An 18229-nucleotide genomic window follows, 5' to 3' on the forward strand; every position below is an offset into this window, starting at 1 on the left:
TGGATGACAAGACCAGCAAGGAGCTGCTTCTTCAGCGATCTGGAAGCCATCTGCTCAGGGACAATTCACTGAGAGCTCATGCACCACAGCAAGCCCTTTTTTCTACAGGAAAGGGAGAAATCCCAGCTTGTTACGAAACATCAGTTATTTTAAGCACCTGCTGAAGCACCCAGCAGCACACTGAGCTGTTCTCCTGTGAGGGAGACGGGCGAGGTCACCACGCATTTCCACGCAGCAGATTAATAAACTGAGAGGAGGAATTTGGTGACACACAAGAAATGTCAAGGTGCCTCTGAATAAATTGCTCAACGCCTTTCCCAAGTCCAGGAATTCATTAATTCCTCAAGCAGACCCAGTCTCATAAAAGCATAAGCGATGCTGACGTTCCTGGAGCAGAAATAGCACAGGAGATGTCACAGGGACGTGGACAACAGCTCAGCCCATCTGCATCACCTGCTCTGAAGCACGAGGTTCAGCTCATGCTGACAGAGCACAGCCTAAGCATGGAGAGGCTGAAACCAGCCTGTTGCCTTTCTCAGCACCTTCCCTCTAGTCTTCTCTGTATAAAAGATCAAGCCTGAATGCAGGAATTCCTGGGACAAGACAGAAAAGCTGTTCTAAACCTGAGAGGCCCAACACAGTCTGTAATAATGTTCCTCACTAATGGCTGCAATGGGGCTTTCTTCAAGTCATAGAAGAGCTTCTCCACAGAGAAGTATAAACCTCCCAGGGATAAGCAATGTGTGGCAAACAAATCAAACCACACTCAGGCAGGAACAAGTCTCCCCCTAGCTCTCTGGACTGGGGTTAAGCCTCCAGCTCTGAAGCTCCAAACCTAAATGCACAGCACTCCACATCTGTCAGAGCAGGAGCCTCAGCTGGGGGGCTGCAGTCACACTCAGCCAATTCTGGCTGCAGCTCAGACCATTTGTGTTTCTTTTGGATGTCTCAGACACACACAGGAACAGACCAGGACTTTCTTTCCAGCTCGTGTTAGACTTCTGCTCATGCTGGGAGGGCCATGATGTACTTGCCCCTTATGCTTCTGCAGGTTATACACCTGCTGGCAAGAAGGCTGGGCACCCATGGTCTTGTCTAAAGAAAGCCATTTGAAGCTACAGCTTTGTCATTGCCCATTTTCATCTGTTGACAGCAAAAAAAGAGGAAATGGATGTGGTAGCCACTTAGACATGCACACTCCCCTGGCAAGCTGCCACAGCTATTGCTGATGTGTTTCTCCTCATTCAGAATCCTTAAAGACTTCAAGGGAACTTTATGACCATGAGTTCATGTGAACACTATTTCAGGACCCGGTTTCTCAACTGTTCTTGGCACCACTGGTCCTTCTTTGCCTTCCTTCTGATGGGGGTTACTGTGATGAATGCAAAGAAGTTCCGAGGTTGTTGTGCCTGACATAAGTCTGTTTACCTGTCTCACCACTAGCTCAGGAACACATTACTATCTAAGCTCAGAGGAAGCTGCCACTTGGATGGGATTTTTGCATGGGAATGAGCAGCAGGTGCAAAATAATAAAACAAATAAATTAAATGGCAATGAAGTAGCCGAGCATAATATTCAGGACAAGATCACCCTCTGTAACATTTGCAGCATTACAAGGGACTTTGTAGGCAATAAGTTTTCTAGACCTACCTAGGAGTTCTATACTTACAATAACCCCTGGGTAATAACCTCCAACAGTCACATTTTGGGTTCTTGTTGTAGCTGCTAGGCCCACCGTTAGAATTAATACTGACACAATGAGGAGAGTCACAGTTACGTAGAGAGAATTTCTTTTTCTTCTATTGAACGACCCTAAAAACACACACACACACAACAGAGTTTGCTGATTCCATCTGGGGACAGTTGTGGTACCACAAATTTCTCCTCCCACCGCCAACCACATTGTGGTAAATTTTCTTTCTGCTAACTTGAGAATATTTTGGGGCTTGGCTGTCACTTTTTCACCTTCACTAACACCAAGAGGTTACTTGGGCATGTGGATTCAGGTTTACTTATCACTGATCTGACAGACACAGGTAGAGAGAACCTTAAGAACCATAACTTTGCAAAGCTCATTTGGATACATCAGAGCCTCTCAGCCCCTCTGGCCTGGGGCAAGAGAGCTGCTAAGAAATATTACCATTAGGCATTCATATATTTTCTGGTCTGCCTACTTACATCAAGCCAAATAACCACACTGTATGCCACTTGTTTTCAGGAGGAAATCTTGGCTGCAATCCTATCACAAGGCAGGCACAATTTTTGATGTAAATGGGACATCACCAGTACCAGCCACTTCTCCACTGTAGTATCATCCTCTGCTTCCAGCAAGGACCAGATATTTTTAGATTCTTGAATAATGAATTTGTGGATTAGGAAAACTCATTTACAGCTGCCTGATTATGTTTGGTTTTGGCTTTTTAAAAAAATCTTATACAGTTAGAGATCTCCCAAATGGACCTAAGCATAAAATAGTGATTCCATCAGCCAAGAGGAAAGCTGGCTGTGACATTGCACTCAGCAACAATCTTCAGTTGTGTTTGTTTAGCCCCAGGCTTTGCCATCTTTGTATCACTTTGTGGAACAATCCTTTTGGTTATATTTCATACATTATGTAGGCAAAACCCAGCACCCATGAAAGCTGCTGGTAGGGTAGCAACCTCACTGCCTGGAGGCTGCTGGGGACACCCTGCATCCCATCCCCACAGCCTGGGGCTCTCCATGGGAGCAGGCAAAGGTGTTTCTCACCCCAGAGGCTCCAAAGTGATATGCACACTACCAGAATTTCACAGTGTTTCAGGGAAGGGCAGGGATGTGTCCCAGGAGCTGCTTCCACCATCCCCGAGTCTATTTCCTAATGCAAACCTTGCTGGGAGGTCCCTGACAGTGTGTACCTGGTGAGATGGAACACCTGCAGAAAGATTCAACCAAACCACGTGCAACCTCCTTGTCCAAATTCCTCCTGGAGAGGAGCACACCAGGCTTTGCTGGGCAGCTTTCTGCCTTGAAATATGTACAGCCAGGTGCCCAGGGGCCCATCTTTAGGCTCTGCACATACCTGCAGCACAGCCAGAGAGCTTTCCACCCCAAACACCTCCACTGATCTGGCCATACAAATACACACAAGTACCAACTATCTCCCTTCCTCTGCCACAACCACTCCACCCCAGCCCACCTTCCTTCTTCATCCAAATCCATGCTCTGGGCTGGCACAGCTGCCATGGGTATGGATGATTTCACCCACATCAACCTGATGATCTTGAAATTATGGACAGGTGCTAAACCCAGGGCTTAAAAGCTCAACACAAGGAGGTGAAAGGCAAGAGAGGTTTGTGAAGAAAAGCAACATCCTTTTTGACTGATCAGTGTCTCTGGGAGGAAAGCCCTCCACCCACAAACCCTCTGCTCATGTCACAGCAGACATGACTGTGACTCCACCACTGGGTCTAAGAGCAAGAAGGCTGACAACTAGTCCTGAGTTGGAATGAACAGCTAGACAGTTACCAATTTAAAACAAAATAAAATAACTGCTAGAGAATCCTAAGACTCAGTGTGATCCTTGGTTTTTAATTTATATATATATATATATATACACAGAATGGATATAAAAGCTCCTGTTTGCTGCAGGCTGCATTTGGGGTTAATCTTTTTATTCTCCTAAGTCTGCCAAACAAGCCTGTAATATAAATCTAAACTTTTAAAGGATTCAAAATTCATCAAGATATTGGGCCATTATTATATGTATTGCCTCCCAAATACTATAGCTTGTGCCACACTCCAGTTCCAATGTAATCACTTAAATGGAAGTGTCACATGTCTTAAAATTAAAAAATACTGGGACCAAAGGTTTAGCTGAATCAAATTTTTAAAACTGGACAAAATATTGCTACTTCTCACCTAGATTAGCTCTGAAAGGAAAGAATGAACCCATCTTGCTTACACACAGGGGAGATCACCAGATTTCTGATTACTGCTACAGTTTGGCTGGCAAGTGAGCAAAAGCTAACTAAAACCAGGTTAAAATCTTTCAGGTCAGGCTGTGCAGATGCCCCTGTGCCACACAACCCCACCCTGCAGAGCCCAGCAGTCACAGACCACCCAGCATCCCTTCAATCCCAGCAGAGATGCTTCAAAAAGTCAGAAACCTGCAAAACGTGCTCTTTTCTTCAAAATGAGAGTGTTCTGTAATACCACTTCTGCAGGAAAACAGGAGGAAGCTGCCTGAAACACTGTTTATGGATTCTGAATTTGTCTCAGAACCACCATGTTTCTACACTGTTCCCTGGCTTGCAACTGGCACCCACCAACATGCAAAACAAAAGTAAAACAAAAGATTTCCAACTAGAAAACTCCTGAACGCTTTTCAATAGCCTTCGTAAGATTTAAAAAAAGAAAAAAAAATCCTTTTATTCGAAGCCTTGACGAAACCAACCATAATCCCTTAACTTGATACTGCAGAGAGAAGTGAGATTGGAGATAAAGTGATTACCTCCACTTCAGTTCTGTACCACAACACTAATTCAGTTTTTTCCCTTTCTCTAAAAACACATTTTATTACGTGTATAACTGAGAAAGTGGTTTTGTACTTCTGTAAAGATGAGTGCAGCTGCTTCAGCACACATGGACCCATACTCAGGATCTCCACTGATAGCTGCTGAACAGCTGCCCTGGAAAATCCTCTCCCTCAACATTAATTTTTGCTGAAAGTATTCCCCATTAGATCATTTTCCTCTTTGCTGCAGAGCTTGGTAGAGCTTTACACACAGAAGTGCAGCTATGACAGCTTTGCTCTCTCTGCTCTTAGGAGATAGCAAAAATTTTAATTAGCCAAAAATTTGATCTGCAATCTATCCAAATGAGATACCTCCAAACTTGCAGTGTTCACCTCAATGTAAGGACACAAGGTGGTTTGACACACTGTGCTCAGCTCTGTGAGGAAGATGTAAAGAAATTAATGCTATTTTTGTCTGCCTATTTCTTTTACTGAAATGGCCCTCAGAATGTGGACAGGCTTCACATAGATTATTGTTATTGCAAGCCTCAGAAACATCACCTCATGACAACTGCCACACATAAGAACACGGCTGGAGCAGGGTTTTTTCCAGATTACTTTAAAACTTTGTACTAATACATCTCTTTGCACTGCCCCCGATTTACCTTTTGCCTGATTATCCGAAGAAAACAGACAAGATGGCACAGAAACAGCACCGATTTCTCCATCTTGTTCTTTGCAGGGCAAAGCCACAAACGAGGAATAAACCCGAAGCGGTGGCAGGAAACCAGCTTTAACTTTTACCCGAGAACAGAACAAGGGGCAAAACAGCTCGCAACCAACCCTTCTTCCCTTTTGTTCCATTTCTCTGCCAAAAGCAGCGTTACCGCGCCAGCTGGGACCCAAACCCCGCTCTAATTAATGTCCCTGCTGGCAGCCCCAGGGGAGGGGGCTGCGGGGGCCCTCATCTCCCTTTTGGATGGGTGGGAAAACCGCAATTAGCGAGCGGGATGAGGGATGCTCCCCCGGCCTAATTGGGGAGGTGCGGGAGTCCTCCGAGGGGAGCGGGAGCAAAGGATGCAGCGGGGCCGGGGCTGCTCTGCCTGGGCAGGGAGGGACAGGACCCCCGGGGGTCTCTGCCGCGGCCCCGCAGTGGGGCTCCCGGGGTGGGTGTTGAACGGGCCGACCCCCTGCGTCTGCAACCGCGGGTGGGCGAGCAGGTCCGGGGGCACCTCGGTTGCTGCAGCCTCCTTGGGAGGAGGAGTCCGGCCCGGTCTGGGCCACGGCCCCGGGGACCCCCTGCCCAAAATGGCCACGCGTGCCCCCGCCCCTCGTTCACTGCCCCGCATCCTCCCGGACCCCCCTCTTCCCTTTACCCACGCAGCACTCACCCACGGAGTCGGGCAGGGCCACGCCACCCGGGCGCTGCTGAGTCAGGGACTGCCGCATGCTGCGCGCCCCCCCCCCCGCAGCCCACCGGGCCACGGCGGAGGACAGAGCCCCGGCAGCCGCCCCGGTACCGGTACCGGCCCCGGCAGCGGCCCCGCCGCGCCTGCGCGATGGGGAAGGGGAGCGGGGAGAAGGCCGCACCCCCCTCCCCACCATCGGGGCCGGGCCGGGGGGCGGTACCTGCGGGTCCCGGGGGGAGGGCTGCGGAGACGAGGCGATCCTCCGAAATGACGGCTCCCTCCTCCTCCTCTTCTTCCTCCCCAGGCGTCTGGAGATCGTGGCTGGGGCCGTCCTGCTGCAAAGCAGACGAGGGGCTGTGTCCCAGAGGGATTTTTTCGGGAGCGGGGAGATAGAGGCGTTGGGGAGGTGTTGGGTGAAGGGCAGAACGGGGTGAGTGGTTTTGGGTCTCCTCTGCTCTTTCCCCATCGTTCCTCTTTGCACCTCAGCAGCCGCAGCTCCGGGTCACCCCTTCCTTCCCCAGATATCCTCCTGGCACCTTTCTGTCCCCCATTCTCCCCGCTACCCTCCTCCATGCAGCTCTGAGCCCCAGGCAGTGCTGGTGGCTCTCCGCGACACCCTCCCTACCATGGCCACTGCCTCATTTTTAACTTCTCGGTGCGGTGAGGTCCCTGCTGGGGTGGCAATGCTGTTGCTGTCTGTGCCCCATCCCACCCAGGCAGTGCTCCCAGGAGACCCTGCAAGCTCCCCATGTCTCTGGCCGAGGAGCAGGGCATCCCTTCAGCCTGTTTTCCATATTGTCTGTAAAATGGGGATAAAAGCATCTTCCCAGCAGGCTTTATAATTGCTTGTAAATCACTTTAATGCCCTGGGCTGAGAGGTGCTAAGTGCAAATCATGTAATTATTTCAAGCCAAAGCATATTTCATCAAGTTAAAAGAAACTAATCCCATCTCTGCTTCAAAAAAACTCACACACGCACTTTTATTGGGTAAGAGCCTAATTACCAACTTCCCCTGGGAGGAAAGAGACAGAGTGTGCTGACGGCAGTGCAACAGGCAGGTTACAAATGCTCAGATCAATTAATGGCAAAGAACATGTCACCTCCAGAGAAAACAGCACTTGTTTACCTCAGATGAACCAGAGGAGCCCTGTGCTCACTTCCAGTGCCCCAGGGGGCAGTGGGGCCAGCACTGTCTCCTTCCTGCTCAGCTGAACCCAGTGATGAAGGGGACAGGTATCACAGAATCATCCAGGAAAGGAACCTCTGAGATCATCAAATCCAACCCTTGATCCACTGCCGCTGTGGTTCCCAGACCATGGCCATGAGTGCCACATTCAGTCTCTTCTTAAAAACCTCCAGGGACAGAGAATCCACCCTCTCCCTGGGCAGCCCATTCCAATGCCTGATCACCCTCTCTGTAAAGAATTTTTTCCTAATATCCAACCTAAACCTCCCCAGGCAGAGCTTAAGCCCATGGCCTGTTGTCTTACTGAGAGCTGCCTGGGAGCAGGGCCCGACCCCCCCCTGGCTCCGACCTCCTTTCAGGGAGTTGTATAGAGTGATGAGGTCTCCCCTGAGCCTCCTCTTCTCCAGACTAAACCGTCCCAGTTCCCTTCTCCACTCCATCCTGGTCCCAGGCTGTGGGGCAGCAGGATGGCTGTGATAGGACGCGTGTGCCCCCGGGAGATGCCGAGCAAATCCCATCTCCAGACAACTCTCCAGCCCCATTCTGGCTGGGGAAACCCAGCTGTGAGCATGGCTGCCTGCGGACCCTCCTGCCGGGTCTGGCTGGGGGCGGTATCGGTACCGAGCCAGCCCTGCTGGTGTTGGCAGACCCGTCCAGCCCGGCTGCCAGATCGCTTCCCTTCCCGCTGCTGCCATTCACCAGCACAGCCGGAGAGCGGCTCGCAGCCATGCCCAGGAGAGGAAAGGGAAAAATGGAACCTCACCTGCTTGGGGTGAGAGGGGACAGCCCGGGATGTATGTCCCTGTGCCTCTGGGCAAAGCCCCAGCCTGGGGTAAGGCAGCCTTTCCTCACTGTTCAACAGACCCTGCTGCAAAGGGACGAGTCTCCAATCCCATTGGAAATGTGCCCAGGGGATGAGCTGCCGAGCTCCTCCTGGAATAGCTGGTGTAAAACAAGCCACACCGTTCCTGGAGAGCTGGGAATGGGTACCCCTTGCACGCTGCCATCACATTGCTGAAGCCATTCCAGGCAGGGTTTTGTTGAGGTGGGCCCAATGCCAGTGCCTCCTCCCTGTGCTGCCCCCCAGAACTCCCACCACCCCAGACCCTTTCAGCACTGCAATTCCATCACATGCCCCCGCACCCCTAATGCCTGGGGAAACTCTGATCTTCCCTGGTCCTCAGGGTGTCACAACATGGTATCCCTATGGATTTTGTCTTTGTGGCTGGCTCTTACAGCCAGGTTGGGGAAGCCTACACTGCACACTCCCAGCTGCTGCCTCAATTCAAAGGGATAAATATAGACCTGTCCCTCATACTACCCCCATCACTGCAAAAGAGATTTTGCAAGTGTTGAGGAGGGTCCCACTGTGACTGACAAGCACATATTGGCAGATACATGCTACCATCCAAAGCCCTAGTGATTTGTTAATGTTTATTAACAGCTACATGGTCTCTCCAGAGTGGAGAGCACTTGGTGGGGACTCGGGCACTGGTCAGGATGCTGTGAGGGTGCTGCCAAGGGCACCAGATGCCAGGGGGCTTGGGACAGGATCCTGTTGCCTTGAGCTCACCCCTCATAAGGCAGCAATTTCTTTTTTTATTTGCTCCCAAACGCTGAGGTCCTGCAGGCTGTGGAGGGAAAGCTGTGGGGTTCCTTGCAGACTGGCAAAGGTCTCAGCACAGATGGACTTTCTCAGCCTTTCTGGGGGTGCCGTGGGGCTGGGGAGGGGGCTGTGCCTATGGGTCCTGGAGGGCTGGGGCAAGATGGCACCCACAATGGTCCTGGAGCTGCTCCCCCAGCTCCTGCATTGCCAAAGCTCATGATCCTCTGCCTTTCCCACCTAGGGATGGACAGGAACACCGGCGCCTGCGGCACAGAGAGTCAGCACAGGAGCCCCCATGGGGAGGTGGTGAGTCTTTTGGACCTGCCTGGTGGCTGATAAATACAGCTGCTTTGCTTTAGGAAATGTTGCTTTGTCCCTTTAGCATCAGCATTTGGCACTGAGAGGGGAAGGGGCAGCAGTGGGTCTGGCTGGTGGGCCCCTGGGCAGCAAGGGGGGGTTAGAAGGGACAGGGACAACAGGGCATGACCACCCTCTGCACACCCCAGCTGCCACGGGGGGCAGCACCCTGAGGGCTGCCCAGTGTCCTAGCAGGTCCCACCACAGGTCCTAGCACACTCCTACCCCAGCTCCTGCCACTCCTCCTGTCCCTTGTCCAGGTGCAAGGGACTGCTCTGAGACCATTTCTGGTCCTGGGCAGCAAAGATAAAACACTTACCAGATGTTGCATTCCAGACCTAACCCAGCTCCCTAGCACAGGGACCTCTTCCAGGCAGGTCATCCCATCCTGTCCAGCTGCCCCACATGGACCTCCTGCTCCTCAACATTCTTCTGCTGCCCAGGAGCCCTGTACACCCAGCCAGCAGGATGGGACCCTTCACTGGGTGCTGGATACACAGCATGGAGCCAGGAGACATGGAAATTTTCCCTCCTTGTGAAAGCCTTCTGCAGGGCAGATCTGTGGGGTTTCCTGGGTGAGAGGCTGTGCCATTCCTTGGCATGGGGGGCTTTTGGGGAGGGCAGTGCCCACACCCCATGTGCTGCCTCAATCCCAGATGCAGCTGGTGTGAAATCCAAAAGGCTTTTCCCAAAGCAGCACTAAGCACTGGTGCAGAGTCCCTCTGAGCTGTTCCAGCTGCTCTGAGAGTCTGAGAAAGAGTTTCCAGAACAGCTGCTGGTAGCTCTTTGATTTAATGAGGAGGAAGAACTCCTCCTCTTCTTCCATCACTTGCTCCTTCCTGGGTGTCCTGGCAGTAGCAGCCCCTGCACCTGCCCTCACCTGTTCCTGCTGGGGATTCCTGCTCAGGCTGCTGCTTCCCCACTCTGAAATCCTTTGCTTTCCTCGTCCCTGTGGTACAGGGCTTTGGCCATGCAGGAGCAGACTCAGGAAGGGCTCCAGCCTGGGGTGGGTGGGGGGGCCTGGGCCAAGCACTGTGTGTGCTGTGCAGGGGCTGTGGGCACTTTTCCAGCAGCAGTTCTTCCTCAGAAGAGACTTTACTGGGGAAATCAGTGGGATGCTGATGGTTTGCAGCGCCCCCCTGGGTCTGGCCCAGGCTCTCCAAAACATGAATTTGGGCTCTGGAGTCAGTACTCTGGCCCTGTTCTCACCATTCTGCAGCATTCCTGTGTCTGAATGGAGTTTAATCCTCCCTGGTCTGAAGGTGTTTCCATGCCAGACTTTCTGCCAAGCCACCAGATGCTTCCCAGCTCCCACGGGGCAACCCATGGGGTGTCAGTATCTCACTTGTTGGCCCTGGCTCAAACAGGTGCCCACATCCAGTGAGTTTCCATGGCCCTCAGCACAGACAGGGGGAGATTTCAGCACAGAGAGGGGGAGATTCTGCTGCTGCAGCTGCAGGGCCACATCCCTGACCCAGCCAGGAGTGGCTGAGCCCTGTGTGTTTGCACTGAAGCCTGAGGAAGTGATGAACCCACACAGATGCCAGGTTCACCCCTTCTCCCTGGTGGCATCCAACCCTGCCCTGAGCTCAAGGCAAGGTCTGCACCCTCTCCCACCTCTCTCCCTGCTTTTGGAGATGTAGACCCTGCCCATCTTCAAGGGGGGTGAAGGATGGCTGCTGTGTCTCACCTCAAAAAACTCTTGGCCAGGCACAGATTTGTGTTCCTGAGCTCCAGACAACTGAGTTTTCACCACCGTGGCAAAATGCACACGCTTTGCCCCTGGGGAGATGGCTTTTCCCTGGAACTTAGTGTAATAAAAAAAAATCACAACACTGGGATTTAACCAAAGACCAAACACTTGCTCACACACCAAGCAAAACAAACTGGGTGACCTCTTGAATAATGTTGCCTGCTGTCATCTGTGATAGCACAGAAAATGTGCTATTTGAGCTCAGAGACACTGCAGAAGTGTGGGAACAACCCCAGGCCTCCCAGATCACAGGTTTTCTTTGGTCATGCTCACACAGGTGGGAAAAGATGAGTTTCTGTAGCTGCCAGGACAAGGAGAGAGTACTCAGTGTAATGGCAGTGATGTAGATGTCATGGAAAAATGAATGTTGGGATCTGAGAGATCTTGAGTCAGAACAGCCAAAACTGCCTCTCTTTAACTCAAGAGTGATGATGGGAAAGTGGAAATTTGAAACATTTCCAGCTATTAAGTGCTTTTGCATTTATTTTTGGCCAATGAGATGTTCAGCTTGCATGTGGGGGTTGTGTTCTGTAACTCTTCCAGGAAAATAAGCATGAGGAGAAGGTCCAGGATCCTGACAGAACAGAGGACAAGAGCAGGGCAGAGATGGGGAGCAAAACCTGGGCAGAGCTGGCTGGGGAGATGAAGATCTTCCTGTGGAACCCGGAGGAGAGAACATGCCTGGGGAGAACAGCCAAGAGCTGGGGTAGGTCCTTGCTCAAGCCCTGCTGCCAGGGATTGTTGCCTTTTCTTCTTCACACTGGATGCATTTGCCTGTGAACATCCTTGGTAGCTTGGACTGACCACCCCTGTCCCCCATTTTCAGGGCAGTTGTTTCTAACCAGTGCAATAAAGAGATAGCGAGGAGGAGGAGAAAACCTTGGGAAAGTTGTCCTTGGTTTGGATCATGGAATCATAGAAAGTTAGGGGTTGGAAGGGACCTCAAAAGATTGTCTAGTCCAACCCCCTCTGGCAGAGCAGGGTCACCTCCAGCAGGATGTTAATACTTACTGAGAATATGAAAGTAAAGTTTTCAGGCTGCCCAAACCATGTACTGGGTAGAAATTAAGAGCCTGGGCAAGCAGGGGGCTTCAGGTTGGGCTGCAGCCATGCACCCTGCTGCCACCAGGCACCCAGCTCCTGCCTGGATAAGTCAGGAACTCTTGGGAAGGGGGATTTGGGATCACTGGTGTCAGTGGGAGAGGAGTGCCTGAGTGCCAGGGCAGGATTTTTGGGGAGGGTGCCCAGCACAGAGCTGAGCAGCCCTCCTTGCCTCTGTGTGCCCCAGCTGTGGGGCAGGAAGGGCTGGGCATCTCTATCACCCCACAGCTCCCTGAGATGTGACATGGGGCCCACATCTTCTATTGGGGCTGATAGGTTGGGGTGTCCCAGGGAGGGTTTTGAGCACCCTGTCCATTTCATCCCAATCCACATGGCCACCTTTCAGTACTTACAGGGGACTTAAAAGAAAGATGGGAAAAAACCTTTTAGCACTACAGGCTTTTAGCAGAGCCTGTAGTGATGGGACAAGGGATAATGGTTTTTAACTGATGGAGATGAGATTTAGGCTAGATATCAGGGAGAAATTTTTTACAATGATGGTGGTGAAGCAGTGGCAGGGGTTGTAGAAGCCCATCCCTGGAAGCACACAAGGTCAGGTTGGATGGAGCTCTGAGCACCCTGCCCTAGTTGCAGGAGGGTCCTTTAAGGACCTAGGTGACCTTTAAAGGCCCCTTCCAACCCAAATTATTCCGTGGTTCTGTGTCTGTCCCTGCTGTGCCACCAGCAGTGGGGATGGTTCCCCCCAGCCCACAGCAGGACACAGCTCAGCAGCGCTTCCCAGCAGGAGCAGGGCAGGAGCAGGGCAGGAGCAGACATCTGTGTTCCCAGGGCTCCCTCCGAGCTGCCAGCACATTTCTCCTGGGAAATGTTTGGGTTAGGGCTTGGCTTTGCTTTCTGAGCCACCGGGTTTTATTCATAGGCCGTGGCCATCCTCAGCCATCACCCCGGTCCAGAGGAAAACCAAAACCTTTTCCCCGGATGTCAGGAGCAGTGCCACAGCCCCCAGAGATGCTGCTCATGTCAGTCCCAGCACTGGGGACCCTGATACACAGGAGACAGGAGTTGGGGCAGGAGAATCACCCCACAGCCCCACAACAGGAGGTTTGGGTGTGCTGAAGCCACCGGCTGCCCTCACGTATTGCCATGCCAAGAGGGGATGGGAAGGGCAAGAGCCAAGGTTGGGTCTGTCTGCTGGAGAGAGCCAAACAGCTCTGAGCAACCTGGTGTGGTGGGAGGTGTCCCTGCCCATCCAGGGGTGGAGGAACTGGATGATCTTTAAGGTTTCTTCCAACCCAAACCATTCTATGATGCTATGACAAGGCAGGGGGACACGTGGACCTGGTGCTGACCCAGCTCTGGGAAGGGACACACAGCAGAAGGGGCACTGAGCCCAATGGCAGCTGTCACCACCCCGAGGCTGGGCAGGGAGTGTGTCTGGCTGAGATTCCTGCAGCCAAACATGCCAGAGAGCCCTGCACCCCAAAATGCCAGGGTCTGTATGCAGAGGGGTCTGTGGGCTCCAACCTCCATGATGGACTCGGAGCTGCAGAGGAGTATCCATGGCTGTGCATCCCTGCAGGACATGCTCTGGTTGTGTTGATGGCAACGTGCCCTCTCTCTTTTGCAGGCCTGGTTTTACTGTTTTATTTGATTTTCTACACGTGCCTGGCAGGAATGTTTGCCTTTTGCCTGTATGTGATGCTGCTCACGCTGAGCCCCTACACCCCCAGGTATCGGGACCGTGTGTCTCCACCAGGTACGTGGCCTTGTTCAGCCTCCAGCACCTCTGCCAGCACTCACCCAGCAAAATGCTGCCAAAAATGGGGTGGCAGGGACCTCGGGTAAAGCCCTGCTGGGGATGTACACCCCCAGGACCACCCAGCCCTCCATAACACCCTGTGTATCACTTACCTCAGGGTACTGACTGTGCTGCAGCTTCTCTCCAGAGGATCAGGCACCTGGAATAGCCCCATGTGAAGCATTCATTGTAATGATGATAATTGTTATTCTAATTATGCAAACTATTAGGCTAATTATTCTCAAGCAAAATGAGCAAGTTTAGGCATTTCACCGGTGATGCCCATTGCCTTCAGTTGCTCTCCCTTATGTCTTCAAAATAAAATGAAAATCAACAGTGGCTTTCATGAATTACTATTTGTGGGAGTCCTGGCAGGGGAATGTTCAAAATGACAGAAGCAGCATTTTCCATGTTTTCATGCCAGTGGGAAGCACAAGCCCCCCTTGCCCTGCTCCCTGCCCAGAGCTGTCTTCATGGCCAGGAGCAGGGGGGGACCCCTCAGCCTCCCTGTGCAGCCCCAAGCCCATCTCTTCCCTGCTGCTGAGACCCTCCAGGTCCCCCATGTTTTCTGGGTTATTATGAACGTGGTGTTCCCTGGGTACAAAATGGAGGTGACGGATCAGTGGGTTGAGGACAGGATTTATTTGGGATCTGGTGTTGCCGTTCTCTTGCCTGTCCCCAGCCTCAAGCCCGCTTGCCCCCAGCCATCCCCTGCACCAGGCACCCCATGCCTGTGGCCAGCCCACCCACGTCTGCTCCAACAGGGTCCATTTCCTCTTCCAGGAGTAATGATCAGACCATACTTGAACGGGTTCACCATTGCCTTCAACGTCTCCCAGCCCAGCACGTGGCAGCCCTATGTGGACAGCATGCACCACTTCCTAGCAGGTCAGTTCTGGGACACCCCACAAGTTGTGTCAGCAAATTCTTTGCATACACAAAGATAGGGCAGGGGTCTCCTCGTGGGGTGCAGATCCTGACCCCTGACTAGAAAAGGAGGCTCAGAAGGTGAGGTCCCTTCTGTGGGAGGGAGCCTTTCCTGCCCAGGTGGGACTTTCTGATGGCCCTGACATGAGGAAGGTCAGGTTTTGAGACATGCCAACAAGTCTCTTGGTCCCTCTCTCTCTCATCAGCTTACGATGACAAAGTTCAAGAGGAGAAGAATATTGAGTGTGTCCCAGGACAGTATTTCATCCAAGGGGGAGCTGAAAGCGAGGAGAAGAAATCCTGCCAGTTCAAACGCTCACTGCTGCAGAACTGCTCTGGCATTGAGGACCCAACTTTTGGCTACTCTAGAGGCCAGCCCTGCATCCTGCTGAAGATGAACCGGGTACAGAGAAATAGAAATACAAAGAAATGTCTTAATTCCTTCCTTCTGTGCATCCCAGTGTGATAAAGACCACGCAGGAACTGAAACTGCTCGGGCCCAGGGAGAAAGGGAACTAGCATCCCACAGCTCACAACCTGCTGGCTCATACATGCCAGAAAACAGGAAAGACAGAAAGTACAAAACTTGCTGGATTTCAGTTGTTGAGCCTGAGTGCCTGAAAGGCCTACTTTGGGAAGAACTGAGTTTGAGGGATACACCTCAGGCCCAAACAGCCTCTATAATGAGAATTTTAATAGAACTGAGTTTGTTTGAAATCTCTCATAGCATGGTGGCTCAGTGCTGGCTGCTGGGAAAAGAACTGTGGGGTTTGAGGTGTGTGTAGAAGTGGCTGTGCTGCTCTGAGGATGCTCTGGGTGGCAGACCCTGCTTCCAGGAGCATGTAATGGGTGCTGAGCAGTATGACTGGCAGGTGAAGAGCTTAAGGGCTGAAGAAGTGAGGCAGCACTCACCTGGCACCCCATTTCATACCAGCATGGATGTCTTTTTGTTTTTGCAGATCATAGGCTACCGCCCTGGTGCGGGGGTCCCCGTGAGTGTGGACTGCAAAGTGCAGGTACTGATTTCAGAGCTTGGCAACAGGGTGTCTGGGGCCAAATGTTTCCCTTCACCAACAGCTCTCCCCACTTTGACCCCAAACACAGGATCCGGCACTGCCTCTGGGTGAAAAGAGGGGCTGCTCTGCTCTCAATGTCCCCAGTCTCCTGCTTCCCACCCTGGCACTCACCCTCCTTGTGCTGCTGCTCCTCCAGCAGATCAGGGCTGGGTGCTGGAGCCTGGAGCTGGGGGGAGGAGGCAGGAGCTGCTCACATCCATCCCCACCTGCTCTGCAGGCCCCTGGGTGCTGGGGAGCACCCTGGATGCCCAGGGTGAAGGAAGGGCTCTCACTGCCTGGGCAGCAGCTGGATTGGGCCTTCAGAGAGCAATAAAGCTGGGGGTGAGGTCTCTGAAGGGAGATGTATTTTGTGTCCCATGTGCTGTGTGTGAACCTTTGTTTTTATTTTATTTTTATGCTCACAGAAGGGCAATGAGAGTGATCTCAGATCAGTGGACTTCTACCCTGGAAATGGGACATTTGATCTCATGTATTATCCCTACTATGGCAAGTTCACTCACGTAAGTAAGGACTCTGGCAATGTCTCCTTGGGAAGGAGAGGGCAGAAGCTGCTGCACAGAGTGCAGATGTGCTTTCTGGCTATTTTGGGCAGATGTAGGCAGGAGAGAGGCCACGGGCACTGGGATTATAGTGCTCTATTTCTGTCTCTGACAAACTGGGAAATCCTTGGGGACTCCAGTTCCCCTTTGCCAGCACTGGGCATGATTACAGTTATCATCTGGAGACTACGACTTGGCTTTGCCAGCTCCTAGGAAAGGCTTCAACACCAGCATTTTCCCAGGGTGTTAGGGAAGTCAGGGATTAGGTGACACAAGAGAAGGATGAGGACTCTGTCAAGGCTATGACAAAACCACTTTAGGCTGGGTGGCTCAGAGCAGAGCAGTTCATCAGTAGTGGCTATTTCTGACCACGCTGACCAGCACTGCTTTGGGCTGTGTGGCCTCAGGAGTAAATGCCCCATCACAACCAAAGCTGAAATGGAAGATGAGGCAGGCACCAGGCTCCTGTTGTCACAGTGCTGCTGGCTGGGGATGAGGGACAGCCCCATGTGCCCTGTCTGTGTGTCCTCTGAGCACACGGGTCTGAGGAACACCACAGATTTCTTATTGCAAGCCCCAGGTCAGTTTTCAGAACAGCAGAAAAGTATTTGAGAGTCCCATTATCTGGTGTGCAAAACCCCAGTGTGATCCCATCCCTCTGAGGCTCAGGCAAAAGGAAGGCTCAGCTTCAGCATCCAGTGGGACCATGATGGAACCATGGGAACTCAGACACTCAAACACCTGGAAAATGGGAATCATTTACTAATGATTTTTGCTGACCATGAAGTCACTGCCTGCTTTCCTGCCTCGTTAAAAAATTACACTTAAATCTCTCTTCTTTTCAGGTCAACTACACCTCCCCACTGGTGGCCATGCACTTCACAGATGTGAAGAGGAATTTTTCAGTCCCAATTCAGTGCAGTCTGAATGGGAAAGGAATCATCAATGACCTGAACAGCGACCGCTTCCTGGGACGAATCATTTTCATCCTCAGAATTGGAAAGTAGCCACCACACATGCTGGGCACTTAGGTTAAGTCAATCAGAGGCTTTTTCCTTTTTAAAGCACTAAGCCAGCAATTTTTCTGCTAGGAAAAAACAGGCACGTGAAGATTTTTGCTAATTTATTTTTGTCCATAGCTAGGCAACAAATGAAATTCAATGGAGAGTGGAGCCACATTTTTCATAATCTAATGTAAAGCATTACTAGCGAAATTAAATGTTATCTTCTGGGCAGAGACCCTGCAAAAGCATTTCAGTTTTGATTAAAAAACCTCTGGTATCTGAGCACTGTTTTTGTAAAGTCTTTCATGAGTGACCCCTGTGGAATGCACAGGGGGTGCAATCCTAGCATTAAATTTCAGTCTTTACCATATTTTACATGCATTTCTCGGGCAAAAACTGGGGAGGGTAATAGACTAGCACTGTTCTTGTTAAAACAAAAGAATCCAGCAAAAAATTCTGGATGTCTGCAATGGCACAGTTAAAAAGTGGAAGTGGCAGACCTCATAATGCCTCCTAGGGTCTTCAGCACCTCGGGCACCTTGACTGCAGCGTTTTATGCAGCTTGTTCAGCACACCCAAGGTGCTGGAGCAAAAATCACTTCCCCTTGAACCTTTCCAACTGCTCCTTTCTGAAGTGGGGAGACAAATGCATCTCTCTCTCCATCTCCTCACTCCAGTACTTCTCCCAGCCCCAGGAATGCTCAAATCCATTATGCAGGGAGAAGTGAGATGAACTCCTCTCTCCCCACCATGCTGGGCAGGTGGAGGCTCCTTCCTCATTAGACCCCCCCTCAAATATTCCAGGTCTGTTCTTCCCTCTTCCAGCCAGGTCCCAGCTGTCAGGCTGCACAAAACCACAGGGAAACACACAGTCCTATCCTTGTGAAGGGGTCAGTTCTGCCACTTGTGAAGTCCTGGATTAATTACCCTCAAAGACCTGTCCAGCACCTGAACCCTTGGCAGGGGCAGTGGTGATAACCTGAGCAACCTCTGCTGCAGGGGCAGCCCCTGAGCACATG

General features: G+C 51.7%; 2 protein-coding genes across 5 annotated transcripts in view; one reads left to right on the forward strand and one right to left on the reverse strand.

Moving 5' to 3' along the window:
* Positions 1 to 6107, reverse strand: part of TMEM255A (transmembrane protein 255A) — a 27783-nt gene extending 21676 nt beyond the window's left edge. Inside the window, exons 1-2 of one of the 4 annotated variants that reach the window (XM_030449432.1) lie at positions 5884 to 6107; positions 1670 to 1812 (exon numbers count right to left, since the gene is read on the reverse strand). In XM_030449432.1, the coding sequence (XP_030305292.1) occupies positions 1670 to 1812; positions 5884 to 6097 (357 nt within the window). In that variant the 5' untranslated portion in view covers positions 6098 to 6107. Of the gene's footprint in view, positions 1 to 1669; positions 1813 to 5157; positions 5520 to 5883 lie in introns of those variants that run through there. The other 3 variants (XM_030449435.1, XM_030449434.1, XM_030449433.1) reach the window with 3 other exon arrangements.
* ATP1B4 (ATPase Na+/K+ transporting family member beta 4) lies at positions 5958 to 17460 on the forward strand. Its single transcript, XM_030449436.1, has 9 exons — positions 5958 to 6008; positions 8936 to 9000; positions 11348 to 11510; positions 13494 to 13622; positions 14448 to 14552; positions 14798 to 14994; positions 15551 to 15607; positions 16072 to 16167; positions 17052 to 17460. Exons 2-9 carry the CDS (start codon positions 8938 to 8940, stop codon positions 17211 to 17213), a joined length of 972 nt encoding a protein of 323 aa, XP_030305296.1. The 5' UTR covers positions 5958 to 6008; positions 8936 to 8937; the 3' UTR covers positions 17214 to 17460.
* The last annotated feature ends 769 nt before the right edge of the window (positions 17461 to 18229 follow it).

This window comes from Calypte anna, chromosome 4 (genome assembly GCF_003957555.1).
Source record: "Calypte anna isolate BGI_N300 chromosome 4, bCalAnn1_v1.p, whole genome shotgun sequence".
In the NCBI taxonomy this organism is placed as follows: domain Eukaryota; kingdom Metazoa; phylum Chordata; class Aves; order Apodiformes; family Trochilidae; genus Calypte; species Calypte anna.